We start from the raw sequence: 22728 nt of genomic DNA, 5'->3' as shown, positions 1-22728 counted from the left end.
CATATTGAGGTGAAGAGTTTAGTGTGATACAAGAGTTTGATATACAGATGTAGGATCCTAATTTGAGCCAGTTTGCTACAGCAGGAAAATGTGAATTATTATGTGGATTATAATTCAGACATTTTTGTAGGGGTTGGTTACCTTTTAGTGTGAGAAAATCAAGTCTGAAATTTCAAAGTGGAAATTACAAACTTCAGAAGCCTTTTTAAACTTCAAATACACTACAAGTTGCAGGAAAGTTCTCCTGCAACCGGGTGATCAAATGAAGACCCTACACCTGTAAGCATGTTGCACTGTTGCTACAGTCATAAGATTGTCTTGGACCAGTAGGAAAGTTTCCAAATGAGGAACAGTCTGGTTGACACACTGTCAGTTGCTGAATGTCTAGGCAGCAGATGCACTTGGAAGTAGCAATATCAATAGCCAGTTTCCCTTCTTTCCTTAGAGTAAATTTTTTACATCAAAAGTGACTTTCAATGTTATGTACATCACAGAGCATATACTTTTTGGTACCCCCAAGGTCAACACACACTTCAGGGAGGTGTGTAGGATCACAGTCAAGGTCGAACACATGATGGTAGTCAGAAAGGTGAATGTTTGTGAGAGCATAAAGCCTATAGCCTGAAGCTGTAGTCTATAACTAGGATGTTGGCGTTTACTTCCCACTTTTTTAAACCAAAACCTGCATCAAAAATCGTCCCCATTGCCACTGAGTGACAGCCTACCTTACAATAATGAGGCTCCACTTTTTCCTGTTTTTATTTTATTTATTTTTTCTCTCACCTTTATTTAACCAGGTAGGCCAGTTGAGAACAAGTTCTCATTTACAACTGCGACCTGGCCAAGATAAAGCAAAACAGTGCGACAAAAACAACAACACAGAGTTACACATGGAATAAACAAACGTATAGTCAATAACACAATAGAAAAATCTGTATAAAGTGTGTGCAAATGAAGTAAGGAGGTAAGGCAATAAATAGGCCATAGTGGTGAAGTAATTACAATTTAGCAATTAACACTGGAGTGATAGATCTGCAGATGAGAATGTGCAAGTAGAACTACTGGTGTGCAAAAGAGCAGAAAAACTAAAATGTGGATGAGATAGGTAGTTGGGTGGGCTATTTACAGATGGGCTGTGTACAGCTGCAGCGATCGGTAAACTGCTCTGACAGCTGATGCTTAAAGTTAGTGAGGGAGATATGAGTCTCCAGCTTCAGTGATTTTTTGCAATTCGTTCCAGTCATTGGAAGAAGAGAACTGGAAGGAAAGGCGGCCAAAGTAGGTGTTGGCTTTGTCAAAGACAATGCTCAAACCTACCTAACCTAATGCTCCAACCTACCCTGAGGGTGGCCATTTTCTGACATGGGAATTAATCTTTCCACAATCTTTCTTTCCTCTTCTGTCAGAGGGTTATTGTCAAAACAAACAGAGCAATGCTTAGGATACACAGAAGTTAAAGTCCATCCCAGAAATGCCCTGAAGGACCAACAAGGTGAGTAGAACCAAATGGATAGATACAAGCCACTACAGGGACATTACTGGGACGTAACAGGGACGCTACAGGAATGTTACAACGCTGCAGGGACGTTGCAGGGACACTACAGGGATGTTATGGGGATGTTACAGGAACGCTACAGGGGCGCTGCGGGGACGCTACAGCGATGTTACAGGGACCCTACAGGGACGCTACAGGAACGCTACAGGGACGCTACAGGGACGCTACAGGAACGCAACAGGGAAGTTACAGGAACGCAACAGGGAAGTTACAGGGACGCTACAGGGACGCTACAGGGATGCTACAGGAATGTTACAACGCTGCAGGGACGTTGCAGGGACACTACAGGGATGTTATGGGGATGTTACAGGAACGCTACAGGGACGCTGCGGGGACGCTACAGCGATGTTACAGGGACCCTACAGGGACGCTACAGGGACGCTACAGGGACGCTACAGGGAAGTTACAGGGACGCTACAGGGAAGTTACAGGGACGCTACAGGGAAGTTACAGGGACGCTACAGGGACGCTACAGGGAAGTTACAGGGACGCTACAGGGACGCTACAGGGACGCTACAGGGAAGTTACAGGGACGCTACAGGGACGCTACAGGGACGCTACAGGGAAGTTACAGGGACGCTACAGGGACGGTACAGGGAAGTTAGAGGGACGCTACAGGGACACTACAGGGACACTACAGGGAAGTTACAGGGACGCTACAGGGACGCTACAGGGACGCTACAGGGACGCTACAGGGACGCTACAGGAATGTTACAACGCTGCAGGGACGTTGCAGGGACACTACAGGGATGTTATGGGGATGTTACAGGAACGCTACTGGGACGCTGCGGGGACGCTACAGCGATGTTACAGGGACCCTACAGGGACGCTACAGGGAAGTTACAGGGACGCTACAGGGACGCTACAGGGACGCTACAGGGACGCAACAGGGAAGTTACAGGGACGCTACAGGGAAGTTACAGGGACGCTACAGGGACGCTACAGGGACGCTACAGGGAAGTTACAGGGACGCTACAGGGACGCTACAGGGAAGTTACAGGTATGTACGTCCAAAAACAGGCAAATCTGTATTTAATGAAAATACAATGTACTTTCCATAAAGTTGGTTTGACCAGACCATAGGCCTCCTTCGGAAATGCAAACACACACACAGACAAGGACACACACACACACACACATACCTTCCTTGCATACAGTCTGTCTTCCTTTAGTGGCGTCTTGCTAAACACAAACAGCGAACAATATGGCCCGGGCTAATCTCTGATCCTAATCTCTGATCCTAATCTCTGATCCTAATCTCTGATCCTAATCTCTGATCCTAATCTCTGATCCTAATCTCTGATCCTAATCTCTGATCCTAATCTCTGATCCTAATCTCTGATCCTAATCTCTGATCTTCTGATCCAGCCGCCGGCCCAGCTCAGTGCAGCCCAATGAGCTGTTCTCAATCAGGGGAAGGTAGATGGACGAGATGGCTGATGCATCTGATACACTCACTGAAAAGCATGATGGGATTACGCCCAGCCCATTCCGATTAGGGCCTGTACCCCACTCCCCCTACCTCTTCAAGTTCATAAACTGATGCAACACACATTTTCTTCTCATGCCACTTCAACATCTTAATGAGACTGTCAACATCTTAGTAACTTCCACTGGCATAGCCTTATAAAGCCTGCAGTCTGGACAAAGGAGTTGCCCATTCTATCTGACTACCATCTGTTATACAATAGTCTGTCATAAGGGCCCAAGACGTAGAAACCTTATGAATCATAGCTTCAAAGACATAGGGGCAATGGTGGATATATACAGACATACTAATATCGCCGGTGAAATGGGGGAGACCATTGGGAATGTGCCTGGGACTGAGGGTTGGGGCCAGCTGACATGAGGAATGGCATTACGGTAAGGCTGGCTGAAGAAGGAGGAAGCTTGGTGTCTGCATAGCAGGAAGGACCAGGGGACAGTATTCTTAAGGAGGTCTACAACAACACCCTGCAGAGGCAGAGAAGGAGTTGAAGAGAGAGAGAGATAAAGCCCTGAAATTGAATTGAGAGAGAGAGCGAGACTGTTTGCTGATGATCTGGTGCTTCTGTCACCAACCAAGGAGGGCTTACAGCTGCACATAGATCTTCTGCACAGATTCTGTCAGACCTGGGCACTGACAGTAAATCTAAGTAAGACTAAAATAATGGTGTTCTTAAAAAGGTCCAGTCGCCAGGACCACAAATACAAAATCCATCGAGACACTGTTGCCCTAGAGCACACAAAAAACTATACATACCTCGGCCTAAATATCAGCACCACAGGTAACTTCCACAAAGCTGTGAATGAGCTGAGACATGGCAAGAAGGGCCTTCTATGCCATCAAAAGGAACATACAATTCGCCATACCAATTAGGATCTGGCTAAAAATACTTGAATCAGGTGTAGAACCCATTGCCTTTTATGGTTGTGAGGTCTGGGGTCCTCTCACCAACCAAGAATTCACAAAATGGACAAACACCAAAAATATCCTCAGTGTACAATGTAAAACACCAAATATGCATGCAGAGCAGAATTAGGCCGATACCCGCTAATTATAAAAATCCAGAAATGAGCTGTTCAATTCTACAACCACCTAAAAGGAAGTGAATCCCAAACCTTTCATAACAAAGCCATCACCTACAGAGAGATGAACCTGGAGAAGAGTCCCCTAAGCAAGCTGGTCCTGGGGCTCTGTTCACAAACACAAACAGACCCCACAGAGCCCCAGGACAGCAACACAATTAAACCCAACCAAATCATGAGAAAACAAAAAGATAATTACTTGACACATTGGAAAGAATTAACAAAAAAACTGAGAAAATAGAATGCTATTTGGCCCTAAACAGAGAGTACACAGTGGCAGAATACCTGGCCACTGTGACTGACCCAAATTTAAGGAAAGCTTTGACTATGTATAGACTCAGTGAGCATAGCCTTGCTATTGAGAAAGGCCGCCATAGCCTGTCTTCTCTTGAGAGCCAGGTCTGCCTATGTACACAATGCCCACAAAATTAGGTGGAAACTGAGCTGCACTTCCTAACCTCCTGCCAAATGTATGACAATATTAGAGACACATATTTCCATCAGATTACACAGATCCACAAAGAATAAAAAAAATAAAAAAAAATAATTTAAACTCCAATATCTACTGGGTGAAATACCACAGTGTGCCATCACAGCAGCAATATTTGTGACCTGTTGCCACAAGAAAAGGGCAACCATTGAAGAACAAACACCATTGTAAATACCTCCCATATTTATTTTAGTTTATTTTCCCTTTCGTACATTAACTATTTGCACATCGTTACAACACTGTATATAGACAAAATATGACATTTGAAATGTCTTCATTCTTTTGGAACTTCTGTGAGTGTAATGTTTACTGTTAATTAATTTTTACTGTTTATTTTACTTTTGTTTATTATCTGCATTACTTGCTTTGGCAATGTTAACATATGTTTCCCATGCCAATAAAGCCCTTAAATTGAATTAAAATTGAATTGAGAGAGTGACAGAGGGACAAAGAGAGTGAGAGACACAGAGAGGGAGGGAAAGAGAGAGACAGAAAGAAAAAGAGAAAGAGAGAGAGAGCAGGAAAGAGAGGTTCCCAAACCATAACAAGGATTCGGCCTCTCCCCCTGCTGTTTCTCCAGAGGGGTTGGGGCTGGGAGTTCAGAAGCCTGCGTTCATGGATCCTCCTGAGAACTTGTCACAATAAACGACATACTTCAGTTTTAAGACATCATACAGCTGGGAAAGACTGTTTCCCTCTCTGTCTCTTTAAAACCCTCAAAACCTCACACAGTGGTCTTACACAAAGGCAGTTTTTGTGCTACTAGCATGCCATTGAAAGCTCCAGCAAATTTGACATTTCAGCCATTTAGCAAATGTTCTCATCCAGAGTGACTTAAAAGAGCAATCCGGATTAATGTCCTTGCTCAAGGGCACATCAACATATTTTTCAACAAGTCGGCTTGGGGATTCAATCCAGCAACCTTTGGTTACTGGCCCAATGCTCTTAGCTGCTAGTCTACCTGCCACCCAAATGACTGAAAGAGAAACCAAACTGAGACCTTACTCAGGGAAGTGGCTCACTATCTGGAAGAGTATAAGGCCTGCACTTTGCCTGAAGAGTGTGTGTGTGTGTGTGTGTGTGTGTGTGTGTGTGTGTGTGTGTGTGTGTGTGTGTGTGTGTGTGTGTGTGTGTGTGTGTGTGTGTGTGTGTGTGTGTGTGTGTGTGTGTGTGTGTGTGTGTGTGTGTGTGTGTGTGTGTGTGTGTGTGTGTGTGTGTGTGTGTGTGTGTGTGTGTGTGTGTGTGTGTGTGTGTGTGTGTGTGTGTGTGTGTGTGTGTGTGTGTGTGTGTGTGTGTGTGTGTGTGTGTGTGTGTGTGTGTGTGTGTGTGTGTGTGTGTGTGTGTGTGTGTGTGTGTGGGGTTAGGCATTAGGGGCAGCAGGTAGCCTAGTGGTTAGAGTGTTGGACTAGTAACTGAAAGGTTGCAAGATCAAATCCCTGAGCTGACAAGGTAAAAATCTGTTGTTCTGCCCCTGAACAAGGCAGTTAACCCACTGTTCCTAGGCTGTCATTGTAAATAATAATTTGTTCTTAACTGACTTGCCTAGTAAAATAAAAAAAAACATTTGAGTGCTGAGTCTCCTAGGGGCACTTACCTGGCACAACATATATAACACTGCCTGGCCCTCTCTCAGCTCTCTTCTTGTTTCTCTGTTCACCGCCAGTCAGCCATCTACTCAATGTCAAGTCATATTCAATACTGCCTATCCCTCACACTCATGGAAGGAACTAAACCACTACAATTCCCCATTCACTCCACTAGTTTGAAAAGGATCCACGAACAATTGAGGTAAAACAGCCACAGAGGTGTGGGACCACCTACTGTCTCTCAGTGTGAATTTGGTTTATGTCTCTAAATCCCATGGCCAACCGGTAATCATGGCCTAAAGGAGAAATGTTAAGGGGGGTAAGTCAGTGTTTGGGTAATGTTTGGATAGCACTGTGGCAAGGCATTGGGCACGGTGCCAGCTCTTTCCCCACAGGCCAGTGGGCTGAATGGCTGAGTTGACAGGGGCTCTGGCCAGAGCAGGGCTTTCCTTCTCCCTAACAGGCCAATGGGCTGAATGGATTAGCTGACAGGGGCTCTGGCCAGAGCAGGGCTTTCCTTCTCCCTAACAGGCCAATGGGCTGAATGGATTAGTTGACAGGGGCTCTGGCCAGAGCAGGGCTCTTCTCCCTAACAGGCCAATGGCTCTTTTAGAGGACCCAGCACAGAACAGGCTACAGAGAGAGCGAGAGTAGAGAGCACCCCATAATAAAGGTGACATAACCTCATCAAAGCCACAAACCAAAACAGACCAGCACAGAGTGGCTGGTGTAGAAAGCCAGAATGCTTTATAATACAGTACACAATGATAGCTATGAGAATAAACATTTTGAATAGATAGATCCTTTGCTTGATAAATGAATGAGGGAAGAAAGTGGATGCTTGCAGTACATTTGTCAAGCTGCTTGTAAAGTGTTATTGTACAGGCATATGAGAACAGTAAGTAAATAAACACATCAAACAATCCTGTAAGTGGATCCTCTCAGAATAACACATGGTCCATAAAACTAAGTATGCAATATCACTGCTCAAATAAACAGTGCTGTGCAAGCCAGGCCAGAAGCAATGATTCACCCCATTGACAGTGCAATAAAGGCTAGACATTTCAGCTTGCAACAACTGGCAAGGCTTCACACACACACACTTCCTAGGCCGTCATTGTAAATAAGAATTTGTTCTTAACTGACTTGCCTAGTTAAAAAAAGGTTAAAAAAATAATAGTATACTCTAAGATGACCACCATGTCTCCTGTGTTATGGCTAACGGGAACTCCTTCTCTGTGTTGTATAAGTTATGGCTAACGGGAACTCCTTCTCTGTGTTGTATAAGTTATGGCTAACGGGAACTCCTTCTCTGTGTTGTATAAGTTATGGCTAACAGGAACTCCTACTCTGTGTTGTTTGAGAAAGCAGACCGAGAAGCGCTCGTCTCATCACTAGACTCACAGTGCTCTCCTCAGGGGGCTATGGGGTCTCCATCTAACCATATTACTGAAAGAGCACCCAATACAGAAAACACTCCAAAACTAAGGGACGCAAAAATCCACTGTCTTCTACTAGGGAGCCAGACGAGATATCAAGGAGTTAAGAATTCAAAGATTTAAAATATATTTTTGAAGACACTGAGCTGTGGGCAGGAAACTGACGCTGGTGAATGATTATCCAGTTTCCAATGCCACAAGCCGAGGTACAGTATGCTGTGAGAAGGGCTCTACTGTAAACCTCAGAACTACAGGCTCACCATCAGGCAACACTCAATACACATTATATAGTAGTGTGTGGTAATCTTTGTGGTTCAAGGAACGTTTTTGTCCGTTCTCTTCATATGAAGAGGTCACGAAGGTTAATATTTAGTTTTGTTCTGAGGTCTGAGATTAAAGTCAAGGTTACAGGTGTTCTGTGTTTCTATGAATTTTCTGAAACCCTCTTATAGATGACAAAACTCTCCCCTTACCGGTTCACCACTCGAGGGACTGTATAGACTGTATATTTATTATTGGTTGAGCGTGTGAGACGTTCTGTTAAGCAGATAATGTGTGCTATGTCTGTTTAATAGATGTCGTTTTTCCAACCCTTCATGAGCTTCATGAGCCCTACACACTTAACACACTCTAAAATACAAGAGGTCACAGAAACAGTGTCTGTTTCATTTGAAGATGGAGAAAGGTGCAGCATGCAAAGAAATATGCATAAATGTTTATTTAATTACACAGCCAGAACAGATCATTTACCCTCGGTAAATCTTTTCAGCACTGACATTTTTCTTGTGATTGTGAAAAGACATGTTTTATCTTTTTTACCAAGTAGCATATGTTTAATACCCTTATCATGATCAATTATGTATACAACGTAGGCTAATAGCCTGCAATATAAACAAAAAGTGAGGTCCTTAAATAAAAAAACAAATGTTTTATCAATGTTAAATCAATCAACAGCATTTTTCGACCTTGCCTAATTCATCATGCAGGCTTTAAATAATGGAATCTACACCATGATGGTCAGTGCAATATGAAAAATGGGTGATGGTTACTATTATATTCTTCTATTTAATTTAATGTAAAAAAAAGAGTTGCAGAAGATGGATAATGCTACATATTGACCACCATCTAAAATTACCCCCACAAACCGTGACACCGTTTATGACTACTAAGTTTGCACTGTAGTGAACTAGACCTCAGCGCTTCAAAATGGTCAAGTAGAGTGCCTGTAGGCTACCACGTAACGCACAGTGCGCTTTTATTATAGCGCAGCAGGTGTCCGTTCTGCGAATTTTCTGCGAAATGTCAGTCATAGATCGCGAGGACAATAGTTTAACAGTCCTACCCTTTAACGTGTTGATTGTAGGTTTTACATTATACTTTCTAACAGAATGTATTAATATAAGAATAAATAAGCCAAACAGGAAATATTTCAAAAATCGACATTACCTTTTCTTGTCCTTATCGGCAGTCATGTTTTCTTTTGCAAAGTTTAGTAACAAATGGAATTTCCCCGAAAGTCCGACTCAGTCCACTTTCTCAACAATTTTAAAGCAACATAAGACGCACACAGTGAAACATATTGAAAGTCAAATTGAGAAAAATGTAATTGCTCTTTACGCACAGTCCATTTCAGAAACAAGTTGTCCTTCAGAAGCAGTTGGCAGCTGTACAGTCTCAGAACACTGCCAAGGATTGTACAGCCTATTTATTCACCGATTAACTAAAGGTACAATACACAGGCTTTAGCCTACAAATACTTTACAAGTTGGATAATGTCGTGTCTGCTGTCAAAGTTTCCTTAGTCTGCTCAAACTTCTATCCCCGTTCCACCGTACTCTCTCTCTTACCCTCAGCTGGACCGATGACAGTCGCTCAGTCAAACTGACCACAGTGATTGGTGAAAATGCTGTGTAGAACCGCCTTAAATAACCCAACCCCTACACTGATTCTTTCGCTGTTTTATACTGTCACTCTGGTAGGTCTACACCTTTGAGTCGACTTGCCCTGTACATTCTGTTGTGTAGGTACATGTCAGTGATGAACTTATTGGCCTTGCATTGTGCAGATAAGTATGTCAACCACCGATCCTTTATCTGTTCATGTGCTAGTATGGTGATGGAAACAGAAAAACACACGCCTGTCATTCATGCCAGCCAGTTGGGGCATTCAAAGTTCACACTAGTCTCTGCTGTCTTTAAATATGGTTCTACTAAAAACTCATTTTGTGAATAGATAACTGTTTTAGTCTATGGCTGAGATAACATTGCACATTGCTTGTCTACCAATTCCGAAATGTTGAGGAAGAAGTTAATTTTTATTTATTTTGACATTTCAGATGTGATATACAGTCTTGTCCATAACTACTGACACTTTGATGAGCAAAAAATACTGTAAAATATATTGTATGGGAGAGAGGAGGGAGAGGAGAGAGAGAGTCAACAGACAGACACAGGTGGGAGAGCGAAGGGAGAGAGAGGAGGGAGACGTAGCGGGAGATGAGAGGAAGGGGAGGCAGGGAAAAAAGAAGGAGAGAGAATGGAGGGGTAGAGGAGGGAGAGAGAGCTGAGAGGAGTGGGAGGGAAAGTAGGTGGAAGAGAGAATGGAGAAGGAGGGGGGAGAGGGAGAGGGGAGAGAGCGACAGAGAGGGTGTGAGAGGGTGGTGGAGGAGGTTGGGGAGAGGATGGGAGTGGGGGGGGGGGGGGGGGTGGAAGGGTGGAGAGGGGGAGGGGGTGAAAGAGGGGGGAGGGAGACAGACATGAGATAAACAAGAAAAACATCAACCCTGTGACACTCATCTTTTCCCATTGACTGAAATGTATTAATAAAAACGTCAGCTGCTGTGACATTTCACCTTTCTTCAGGCTGTTAACGGGCTGCAGAGGCATCTGATCGGTCAAAAGACCAAAGAGTGAAAAAAAGATCACAATTGGGCTGCCTGTCTTAACAGCTTTGTGATTCAAATGATTCACCTCAAGGATTAAACAAGTAAACTTAAGGTTCACAGAGTTGAGGGCGGTAGGTAGCCTATCGGTTAAGAGTGTTGGGCCAGTAACCAAAAGGTCACTAGTTCAAATCACTGAGCTGACTAATGAAAAATCTGTTGATAGGCCCTTGAGCAAGACCCTTATAAATTGCTGTAGATAAGAGTGTGTGCTAAATGACTAAAATGTAAACATTTGTTAGGTCACTGTGACCCATAATAACTAATATATAAACTGCCATCGTTCTCAAACATATTTGATGAATATTGTAGAAAAAAGAAGGAAGGGAAGCGATGCTAGGATACAGAACAGTAGATCAATGTAGATAGAAGGTGCTGTTTGGTAAAGGAGTCTCAACTTCCTGTTGAGAGTTGGAATAATAGAATACACAAGGTGCAACTTCAAAATTAGGTTTTGCATTACCAGTCACTCAATTGGCCAATTTTTAGATTGGTAAAATAGTCTAGCGGCAGCTATCTAAACTTGTAGTAAGCAACCAGGCTGGGGCCCATTGATTATCAGTTTTTCATATTAAAAACTGCCAACATTTCTCTTCGCCCCATGGCAAAATGAGTAGAATTGCATGAAATGAACTTTACAACTTTGGATGTGGGTACGCAGACCCATGAACCACTGCAGCCTCTCATGACGAGTTCCATTTTATTGTGGCCCCCACCCCCATCAAAGTTGCCATCCCTGGTCTAAATATTCAGTTTCCATGACACTAGTGGGGAATGCAACATTTGCTTTGAAAGGGAAGAATACCCAAATGTGGCAACATCAGTCAATGATTAATGGCACATCGTGTTATCATTTTAACCGTGCGTATCTCAGAGTACATTCCAACAGTGGTCACTTTTGGACACTGGACAGTACTCTATATACACTCAACCCAATCTGGCAGTGTAAACAGTGTTTCATAGAGAGCTTTTTACCTTTATTTTAGCAGGGAGTCCCATTGAGACCAGGGTCTCTTTTGCATAAATATTGATTAACACTGAACAGAAATGAGCCCTAAAACAAGCAAATCCACTATTTGTTTTGACATCATTATATTTAATAAGTTCCAAAAACCAACAGTACACATTCACATCCTTTAGAATACATTTGGCACACAGCAAAATGCTTACAATGACATACAGTACTGAATGCCAAAGGACTTCAAAATAAAACAGTCAGGTGACAAACTGTACATAGAAAGCTTCACAATACAGAAACCAGAAATCCAATACTATTGTCCAGATTCCCAGACCCAGAATCAGTGTAGTCCTGGATTAAAAAGACATTCCAATAGATATTCTGCATGCTTTTATTACAGAAGTAGTCTCCATTAGGAAACCCTACATGTACAGAGGTACATACAGTAATATAATGCATGTGACCCACGGCTGTGTGTTTTATTCTACTGTATGTAACAAACACATAATACTTCGTCAGATGTACTTCTTCAACAATGTACATTGTACTCATTCATCTGCTTCACTGACTTTACAACAGACAAATGGGTTTCCTATGAGTTTTTTTTCTTCCTTTTACAAACAGTTTAAAAAGTACACAATAAAAGAAGGACCATGGAAAGTTGGAGTTAAGGATTTGGCATGGAGCATTTTGGACCTCTAGGGACACCGTCCGTATGGGTCGGAGTAGGACGGGGGTCTGCCATCTTACAAAACAAAACACAAATGTCCTCTCTTCAACACTGTTCTCATGTTGGGGGTCATGTGATTAATTGACACAGATGCAGGTGTGTCAAAGGTGTGGTTGCTTTGGGTGAATGAACGGCCTTCATGCAGTGGTGTGTGTGTGTGTGTGTGGGGGGGGGGGGGGGGGGGGGGGGGCAGGAGCATCAGTATTGCTTTGACAGTTGATTCCATGATACCGTCCACTATGAACGCTGTTACAACCACTGTTGCTACAGTTACTTCTGCTCCCCATACCACAATTGCTACTACTAGTGGAGCTAGCACTGTTATACATGCTACTAATAATACAACAATAACTAATACTACTACAATAACAACTGCTACTGCTACTTCTACAGTATTCATACTATCACTACTACACTACCTCTTCAATATGAACCCAACATTTGAAAGTTACTTTCAAGTTTTTACTCTAAAATGGAATGTACAACTTGTAATATCATAACAAACCAACATTGTTATTTTTGTGTTCTACTGACAGAATATGACAGTAGATTTGACTTTACCTTGATTTGGTGAAGGCTTACAATAACACATACAGTATCTTGGCCAGAGAGTTATTTGGCTTGAATGCATTAAGAAGGTCAATGGTTTCTATAAGCTTCATGAATCTAATAGATTTACTACCTTTGGTAATATTAATGTTCTAATGAGATATGCTACAGGAAATGTTTACCTTTTTTAAAGAGATATGATATAGGAAATGTTGACTTTTTAAAGAGATATGTTACAGGAAATGTTGACCTTTTTAAAGAGATATGCTACAGGAAAGGTTGACCTTTTTTAAAGAGATATGCTACAGGAAATGTTGACCTTATTTAAAGAGATATGCTATAGGATATGTTGACCTTTTTAAAGAGATATGCTATAGGAAATGTTGACCTTTTTAAAGAAGTATGCTATAGAAAAGGTTGACCTTTTTAAAGAGATATGCTATAGGAAATGTTGACCTTTTTAAAGAAGTATGCTATAGAAAAGGTTGACCTTTTTAAAGAGATATACTATAGGAAATGTTGACCTTTCTTCAAAAGAGTTGAGAGAAGGCAAGGAGAGGGGTGGTGTGGTGGTTTGATGGAGCATTCTGAAGGAAGCACATAGACATGGCTATCAATGGGGTTAAAGACAGGCAAATGAAAACAGCCATGCATATACTGTAAAACCATACAGAACAGCAGCAAAGACTCAGTGGGAGGAAGAACAGCGAAGACACCTGGCAAGAAAGCAAAGGAAACCAAAAACAGACAGACGGACATAGAATATTGCACATGGACATTGTCACTTTTTCATATTCTAGTAATACACAATAACATCATATGCATAACCATGCAATGGATGATACCTCAATTTCTCCAAGAAGTCCACAGGCTTCTATATACAAGGTGGTCTGTACAGAGGGAAAGACACGACTATCTGGTGATGCCTTCCCCCACATGATTGTGAGTCTTGTTGCATAGCAGGGAAATCCAGGATTTCAGACGCTGAGCAACAAGACAATCCAGTAAAATCACGACAAATAAAACACACAATGAAATAAAACACACAATAAAATAAACAGACACAATGAAATGTAAAAGCTTCAAGAGGGTCCTTCTCATGAACCCACTGCCTATGTCACACACGCACAAACAGACACTCACAAACTAGCGTACGTGCAGTATACTTACTGACACACACACACACACACACACACACACACACACACACACACACACACACACACACACACACACACACACACACACACACACACACACACACACACACACACACACACACACACACACACACACACACACACACACACACACACACACACACAGACCCGATACATTCAGTTGCATCCCCACCATCACTCATGCATACAAGCACATTCGTCCACATTGAAACCCATGACATTCATTTGGAATACATGAAGCTAGACTACAATAACACTGTGGGCATATCTACAATACGTAACTGATCTGCAGCCACACAACTGGCATTTGATGTGCTGTACATGGACTCGTTCTAATTCTGCCGTCGTTTTGATCTTGAGGAAACTTTGAAACAGGCTTCTATTTTTTATTGACACTGTGAACCAATTGGTTTTAGCTTTTTTAAATACAATCATTGGCTCTATGGATTTTTTTGTTGTTGTTGCATTTAAACATGGCAGAGGAGGACATTCTAGTACATCCAGTTTAAACATGGCAGAGGAGGACATTCTAGTACATCCAGTTTAAACATGGCAGAGGAGGAGGACATTCTAGTACATCCAGTTTAAACATGGCAGAGGAGGACATTCTAGTACATCCAGTTTAAACATGGCAGAGGAGGAGAACATTCTAGTACATTGAGAGACTTACAAGACAGCTTAAGAAATTACAGATTCATATAATATAATTATTTCAGTATCATATACTCACTGAGGAACTAGGATGGTTGACGAAACAGTTGAAAGTCTGACCTATCGTACGGAGACCATGTCGAACAAGACCCCTGCCCAAAGCACACATAACCCCTGACCTTTAAATCCTTATATACACAAAAGGTTGACACCGTCACACAAACATTCCCTGTACATTTCATAGTCCACTGGAAAGGGCCTTGTGACAATCTGGGGCTGGACTGTGAGGAGTTTTCATCACTGTTATCAGCCTGGGCCAGGGGGGCAAGGACCAGGCTATATTCAGTGTCAGGGGGCCAATCCTAGGGCCGCCCTCCACCACAAGGAGTTTGGTTTGATCCACCACTCTGATCTGGACCAGCCAATATGACCTTGATAATAAAGCAGATGGGCTTCCTATCTGACCTACTCTTGAATTACATTGGTTTGTAACATAGAAAACATGCACTGATGGACAGACAAGCCATACAGACAGATATACTGGTAGAGCGCTATAGATGGTCTGCTTTAGGTTTTGAAGTTGGTACTAATCTGAGGCCCTAATGACCGGAGTTTTATATGAGTGTGTGAAAGTAATAATTTACTCTGTGTGTATTTTATAATTCTGTTTGTCTGCATGGGAGAAAATACATTGGTTTGCATGTATGTATGTATGTTTGTATGTGTGTTCGTAAATGTGTGTGTATGTCAGTGTTCCTGCATGTATGTGTGTCTATACGTGTTTGTTTGTGTGTTGGTGTGTGTGTGTGTGTGTTGGTGTGTGTGCAGGCCTTAGGGCAGATTCTCCTCCCCTCCAAAGTAGGAGAAACCCTTGAACTCGTCTTGGTTGATCTGCTTAATAATAGCGTCTTCTACAGGGGTGAGGACAGGTTCCTCGCGAGTGAAGTCCTGGTCAAAGTTGTTCACGTCCCTTTTGGTTTTCTGTACAGGAGCAGGAAGGAAGGAAGGAGCATGAGAGTCAGATAGTACAGGATGATGACTGCCAAATAATTAGACCTCCTTATTTGATAAAGTAATGATAAAACAAGGCTGATTAACATATAGATTTGGATGGAGTGATCACGTTGTGTGATTCGTTAGGTGCTCATCGTCCCCTCTCTGTGTGAATGGGAACAGAACGTACCCTTCCCCTCCACTCCATTAGGTATTTCATAGTACCCCATACCCAGTAGGTCTCTAGCTATACAGTACATTTACATTTGAGTCATTCAGCAGACACTCTTATCCAGAGCGACTTACAGTTAGTGCATTCTTCAGATAATAAGATGGGACAACCACATACACTACATGACCAAAAGTGCTTCTACACCTGCATTACTTGCTGTTTGGGGTTTTAGGCTGGGTTTCTGTACAGCACTCAGCTGATGTAAGAAGGGCTATATAAATACATTTGATTTGATTTGATATGTGGACACCTACTCGTCGAACATCTCATAACAAACTCATGGGCATTAATATAGAGTTGGTCCCCCCTTTGCTGCTACAACAGCCTCCGCTCTTCTGGGAAGGCTTTACACTAGATGTTGGAACATTGCTGCGGGGACTTGCTTCCATTCAGCCACAACAGCATGTTGGGCCACAGCAGTGGGCACTGATGTTGGGCGATTAGGCCTGGCTTGCAGTCAGCATTCTAATTCATTCCAAAGGTGTTTGATGGGGTTGAGGTCAAGGCCAGTCAAGTTCTTCCACACCGATCTCAACAAACCATTTCTATATGGACCTTGCTTTGTGCACGGGGGCATTGTCATGCTGAAACAATAAAGAGCCTTCCCCAAACTGGGGCCACAAAGTTGGAAGCACAGAATTGTCTAGAATGTCATTGTATGCTGTAACATTAAGATTTCCCTTCACTGGAACTAAGGGGCCTAGCCCGAACCATGAAAAACAGCCCCAGACCATTATTCCTCCTCCACCAAACTTCACAGTTTGCACTATGCATTGGGACAGGAACATTCTCCTGGCATCCGCTAAACCCAGATATGTGATTCATCACTCCAGAAAATGTGTTTCCACTGCTCCAGAGTCCAATGGCGGCGAGCTTTACACAACTCCAGACGTCGCTTGGCATTGCGCATGCTGATCTTAGGCTTGTGTGCGGCTGCTCGGCAATGGAAACTCATTTCATGAAGCTTCTGATGAACAGTCCTTGTGCTGACGTTGCGTCCAGAGGCAGTTTGGAACTTGGTACTGAGTGTTGCAACCGAGGACCGATGATTTTTCACCGCTACGTGCTTCAGCACTCGCCTGTCTTGTTCTGTGAGCTTGTGTGGCCTACCACTTCGCGGCTGAGCCGTTGTTGCTCCTAGACGTTTCCAGTTCACAATAACAGCACTTACATTTGACCAGAGCAGCTCTAGCAGGGCAGAAATTTGACAAACTGACTTGCTGGAAAGGTGACATACTTTGATGGTGCCACATTGAAAGTCACTGAGCTCTCCAGTAAGGCTATTCTACTGCCACTGTTTGTCTATGAAGGTTGCATGCCTGTGTTCTCGATTTTATACACCTGTCAGCAACAGGTGTGACTGAAATAGCTGAATCCACTCATTTGAAGAGGTGTCCACATACTTGTGTTATAAAGTGTATCTAAGTCATAGTAAGTACATTTTCCCTCAATAAAGTAGCCATCAGCAAAGTCCGAACCACGTATCAATACCAGGGCCCAGAAGTTTTTCCTAACCACATAACCATACCAGAGCCAAGGAGTTGTTCCTGGTCATGTTATATGAAGGTTATATAAAACTAGGTTCCAGAGTTCCCAACATACTATTAAGATTGAAGCTTTGGTGATATTTAGGATGTTGAAGGTTAGGGGTTAATAATGGTGAGGGTGGAACATTAGGGGCCATAAAGCCTACAGCATGATATGTTCCCTAAGACCTCAGACACACTCCAGGGTGAAGTCTACCCTAGGTGCAGATCTAGGATCAGTTTCCCATGCCCCAATCCTAACCTTGACCATTCGTGAGGAAAATGCTAAACTGAACCAAGATCAGCATCTACAGGCAACTTCACCCTACATTGTCTGGGCTATTTGTGGTGATACTCACAATGCGAGGTTTGAAGGGTGGTTTGACCCTCTTCTGCTCCAGCAGAACCCAGTCCATCTCCTTGAAGAAGGGATGAACCTTGATGGCCTCCTCCAAGCCCTGGGTGATCACACAGCCCAGACGCTTGTTTGGACTCTTCGTCATGAACTACAGGACAGGAAAACAGGACGATGAATAAAGGAGGAAGAAAATTAAATGTACTAAACTTACTTGACTCTTTCCCCTTGGCCCCCTTGGGAGCATGATGCCATGAAGTAAATGCAAGGAAGAGAGAAATGGAGGTGAAAGAGCAAGAGTGAGGGGTTGAGACAGTCAAGTGGTGCAGAGAGGTCTGCTCTGTGGTCGTTGTTAAAATAATCCAGAGGTCAGATATGACCATTAGGACCACTGGGCTGGGTAATGTGACCATTAGGACCACTGGGCTGGGTAATGTGACCATTAGGACCACTGGACTGGGTAATGTGACCAGTAGGACCACTGGGCTGGGTAATGTGACCATTAGGACCATTGGGCTGGGTAATGTGACCATTAGGACCGCTGGGCTGGGTAATGTGACCAGTAGGACCATTGGGCTGGGTAATGTGACCAGTAGGACCGCTGGGTAATGTGACCATTAGGACCGCTGGGCTGGATAATGTGACCATTAGGACCGCAGGGCTGGGTAACGTGACCATTAGGATAGCTGGAATGTGCAATGTGACCATTAGGACCACTGAGCTGGGTAATGTGACCATTAGGACCACTGAGCTGGGTAATGTGACCAGTAGGACAACTGGGCTGGGTAATGTGCCCATTAGGACCGCTGGGCTGGGTAATGTGAACATTAGGACCGCTGGGGTGAGTAATGTGACCATTAGGACTGCTGGTCTGAGTAATGTGACCATTAGGACAGCTGAGCTGGGTAATGTGACCAGTAGGACCGTGGGCTGGGTAATGTGACCAGTAGGACCACTGGGCTGGGTAATGTGCCCATTAGGACCGCTGGACTGGCTAATGTGAACATTAGGACCGCTGGGGTGAGTAATGTGACCATTGGGACCACTGGGCTGGGTAATGTGACCAAAGGACCAGTGAGACTGATCACAGAGTGAAACAGGCCTGTCCAGGACAAACACGCCTGCTTTCCCACAAGGCTTTGCAAACATATAGCTTACAGTGGCCCTGTGCATCCAGCAGGATGTTATCCAGTTTCAGATCTCTGGAGAGACAGACGGCCAAAGTAAACGCAGGACGCGATGGATCCCCCCCCCCCCCCCCCGCACACCCCACAGAGCTGGCCGCTGTCTTCTCTGAAAGCTAGGCGGCCAATCCCGCCTCCCCAAGTGTGCGATTACACAAGCTCTGAAGCCACCAGAGAAGCCAAACATGCTGTTCTTTTCCCACATGAAGTGTAATGTCTCCAAGGCCTCGCACCTTTCTCTCCCCAGCCTACACAGCACAGCCACTGTGGTTCTCTGAACTCAGACTGAAATAACTCCCCACAGCCTTACTCAGCCTTTCTCCCTACTCTGCTAATCACTGAACACCACTGCACTACCTCACCAGAGACCGACAGATTGAGAGAGACAATGGAAGGAGGAGGAGGAGGAAGAGGAGGAAAAGGAGGACTAGGAGGAGGATGAGCAGGAGTAGGATGAAAAGGAGGAGAAGGAAGAGGAGGAGGATTAGGAGGAAGAGGAGGAGGATGACAAGGACTAGGAGGATGACAAGGAGTAGGAGGAGGAAGAGGAGGAGGAGTAGGAGGAGGATTAGGAGGAGAAGGAGGAGGGGGCTTAGCAGGAGGAGGTAGAGGATCAGGAGGAGGAGGCTTAGGAGGAGATGGAGGAGGAAGAGGAAGGGTAGAAGGATGACAAGAAGGAGGAGGAAGATGAGGAAGAGGAGGGTTAGGAGGAGGAGGAAGCGGAGATGAAGTAGGAGGGGGATTAGGAAGAAGAGGAGGAGTAGGAGGAGGATTAGGAGGAGAAGGAGGAGGGGGCTTAGGAGGAGGAGGAGGTAGAGGATCAGGAGGAGGAGGCTTAGGAGGAGATGGAGGAGGAAGAGGAAGGGTAGAAGGATGACAAGAAGGAGGAGGAAGATGAGGAAGAGGAGGATTAGGAGGAGGAGGAAGCGGAGATGAAGTAGGAGGGGGATTAGGAAGAAGAGGAGGAGGAGTAGGAGGAGGAAGATGAGGAGGAGGAGGAGGAAGAGGAGGAGGAAGAGAAGGAGGAGTAGAAGGATAATTTGGAGGAAGAAGAAGAGGAGAAGAATGACAAGGAGGAGGAGGAGGATAACAAGGAGTAGGAGGAGGAAGAGGAGGAGGAGGATGAAAAGGAGGAGGAGGATTAGGAAGAAGAGGAGGAGGAGGAGTAGGAGGAAGAGGAGGAGGAGGAAGAGAAGGAGGAGTAGGAGGAGGATTAGGAGGAAGAAGAAGAGGAGGAGAAGGATGACAATGAGGAGGAGGAGGAGAAGGATGACAAGGAGGAGGAAGAGGAAAAGGAAGAGGAGGAGGAGGAGGAGGAAAAGGAGGTGTAGGAGACAATAAGGTGTCAGAACAGATGAAGCAGAGAAATGAGAGGAAGAGATATGAAGAAAATAAAAAGAGGTGGAGAAGGGGAAAAAAAGGAGAGTAAAGAGGGATTGTTAGAGATACAGGCAGATTAGAACAGGTAGGTATACTGTAGGTCACTGACCGCTTTGAGGATGGAGACTGCCTCCTTGCTTAGCCACACTGGGTAGAGGACATCATCGTGGAGAATGGACTCAAACAGGTCATCCTCATTATCGGCCTCAAAGGGGGGCTGGCCAGCCATCATCTCGTACATAAGCACCCCCAGAGCCCACCAGTCCACAGAGGGGCCATATTCTAGCTCCTGTAGGATCTAAAACACACAGGGGGACAGGAAACAATGTAACACCATCTCATACACAAGCTTCTGTAGGATCTAAAACATACATAGGGACAGGAAACACTGTAACACCATCTAAAACACAATACACTGTAGGATCTAAAGCACACATTTTTTTACATTTACATTTTAGTCATTTAGCAGACACTCTTATCCAGAGCGACTTACAGTAGTGAATGCATACATTTCATATATTTTCTTTTTTTTTCCGTACTGGTCCCCCGTGGGAAGACACACAGGGGGACAGGAAACACTCTAACACCATCTATACTATGGCAGGATCAATATGGTAGCAAAGGGGAACATAATATTATTAGGGATGATATAGTGAGAGAATGAGTGGAAGAAATGAGTAAATGAGTTTAATTGATGGATTATGTGAGTGAGTGGGTGATAGTGAGTGAGTGGATTTTTTTTTTTAAGACAAATGTTATATTTATTTTTCAAATTAAAACATGGGTGGATGAAAGAGTGAGGGAGAGGGCAGAGTAGAGGGTATAGAAAGAGTACAGTACATGATAATAATACAATACTGTCAGACTGTCTCAGATTAAAGGGTGGGTGAGTACTGTCAGACTGTCCCAGATTAATGAGTGGTTGAGTACTGTCAGACTGTCCCAGATGAATGGGTGGTTAGGTACTGTCAGACTGTCCCAGATTAATGGGTGGTTGAGTACTGTCCGACTGTCCCAGATGAATGGGTGGTTGAGTACTGTCAGACTGTCCCAGATGAATGGGTGGTTAGGTACTGTCAGACTGTCCCAGATTAATGGGTGGTTAGGTACTGTCAGACTATCCCAGATTAATGGGTGGTTGAGTAATGTAGGACTGTCCCATATGAATGGGTGGTTGAGTACTGTCAGACTGTACCAGATGAATGGGTGGTTGAGTACTGTCCGACTGTCCCAGGTTAATGGATGGTTGAGTACTGTCAGACTGTCCCAGATGAATGGGTGGTTGAGTACTGTCAGACTGTACCAGATTAATGGGTGGTTGAGTAATGTAGGACTGTCCCAGATGAATGGGTGGTTGAGTACTGTCAGACTGTTCCAGATAAGTGTGGGTAGAGGGTTACCTCCGGAGCGATGTAGTCTGGGGTCCCACAGAAGGTGGTGGTGGTGACTCCATTGAGGATCCCCTCCTTACACATGCCAAAGTCAGCCAGTTTACAGTGGCCCTGTGCATCCAACAGAATGTTATCCAGTTTCAGATCTCTGGAGAGACAGAGACAAAGAGACAACATGAGGGCTTCGGGGTAAGAGGGAAGTAGTTACAAAGGTCAGAGGTCAGAGGGAGAGGAGAGAGAAAGATCGCGAGGAGAGACAGAAAGAGAGAGAAGATAGAGAGAGGAGGGAGACAGAAAGAGAGAGGAGATGGAGAGAGAGACAGAAAGAGAGAGGAGATTGAGAGAGAAGGAGGGAGAGAGAGACAGAAAGAGAGAGGAGATACAGAGAGGAGGGAGAGAGAGACAGAGAGAGGAGATAGAGAGAGAAGGAGGGAGAGAGAGAGATCTACATAAAGAATGTGGTTGACATGACATGACATACTATACTAGAAGAGAGACAGAGAGAGGAAGCACAGTAGAATGATCCCACATTTCGTTCAGACCAATACAAGCATAGAAATGGACACATTTACAGTAATATATATAAAGCATCTATCAATATGAATATAATATAGATCAATTCAATAGAATATGAGTCACACAGTACAGGTAAGATAAGTAATCACTGTGACATCAATATATTGGGTAAAGAGTAAGAGAAAGTCTATTGAAAGGACATGGAAACTCTCAGTGTTCTTACTCAGTGAACAGACAAAATGCCAAATATACTCTCAGTGTTCTTACTCAGTGAACAGAAACAATGGCAAAGATACTCTCAGTGTTCTTACTCAGTGAACAGACACAATGCCAAAGATACTCTCAGTGTTCTTACTCAGTGATCAGAAACAATGACAAATATACTCTCAGTGTGTTTACTCAGTGAACAGAAACAATGCTAAATATTCTCTCAGTGTTCTTACTCAGTGATCAGAAACAATGACAAATATACTCTCAGTGTTCTTACTCAGTGAACAGAAACA

At 43.9% G+C, this 22728-nt stretch overlaps 2 protein-coding genes across 6 annotated transcripts in view; both read right to left on the bottom strand.

Moving 5' to 3' along the window:
• Positions 1 to 9578, bottom strand: part of LOC106611028 (endothelial PAS domain-containing protein 1) — a 95914-nt gene extending 86336 nt beyond the window's left edge. For 3 of the 5 annotated variants that reach the window (XM_014210850.3, XM_014210859.3, XM_045724776.2), the window contains exon 1: positions 9085 to 9479. In XM_014210850.3, coding sequence (XP_014066325.2) covers positions 9085 to 9110 — 26 coding nt within the window. In that variant the 5' untranslated portion in view covers positions 9111 to 9479. The other 2 variants (XM_014210868.3, XM_014210877.3) reach the window with 1 other exon arrangement.
• Positions 9579 to 12455: 2877 nt separating this feature from the next.
• LOC106591157 (protein kinase C epsilon type) overlaps positions 12456 to 22728 on the bottom strand; it is a 264664-nt gene continuing 254391 nt past the window's right edge. Inside the window, exons 12-15 of the mRNA XM_045724752.2 lie at positions 21719 to 21857; positions 20428 to 20616; positions 17759 to 17905; positions 12456 to 15629 (exon numbers count right to left, since the gene is read on the bottom strand). Of these exons, the coding sequence (XP_045580708.1) occupies positions 15480 to 15629; positions 17759 to 17905; positions 20428 to 20616; positions 21719 to 21857 (625 nt within the window). The 3' untranslated portion in view covers positions 12456 to 15479. The remainder of the gene's footprint in view (positions 15630 to 17758; positions 17906 to 20427; positions 20617 to 21718; positions 21858 to 22728) is intronic.

The sequence above is a fragment of the Salmo salar genome, chromosome 01 (assembly GCF_965601325.2).
Source record: "Salmo salar chromosome 01, fSalSal1, whole genome shotgun sequence".
In the NCBI taxonomy this organism is placed as follows: domain Eukaryota; kingdom Metazoa; phylum Chordata; class Actinopteri; order Salmoniformes; family Salmonidae; genus Salmo; species Salmo salar.
This window is presented reverse-complemented; position numbering and strand designations above follow the sequence as displayed.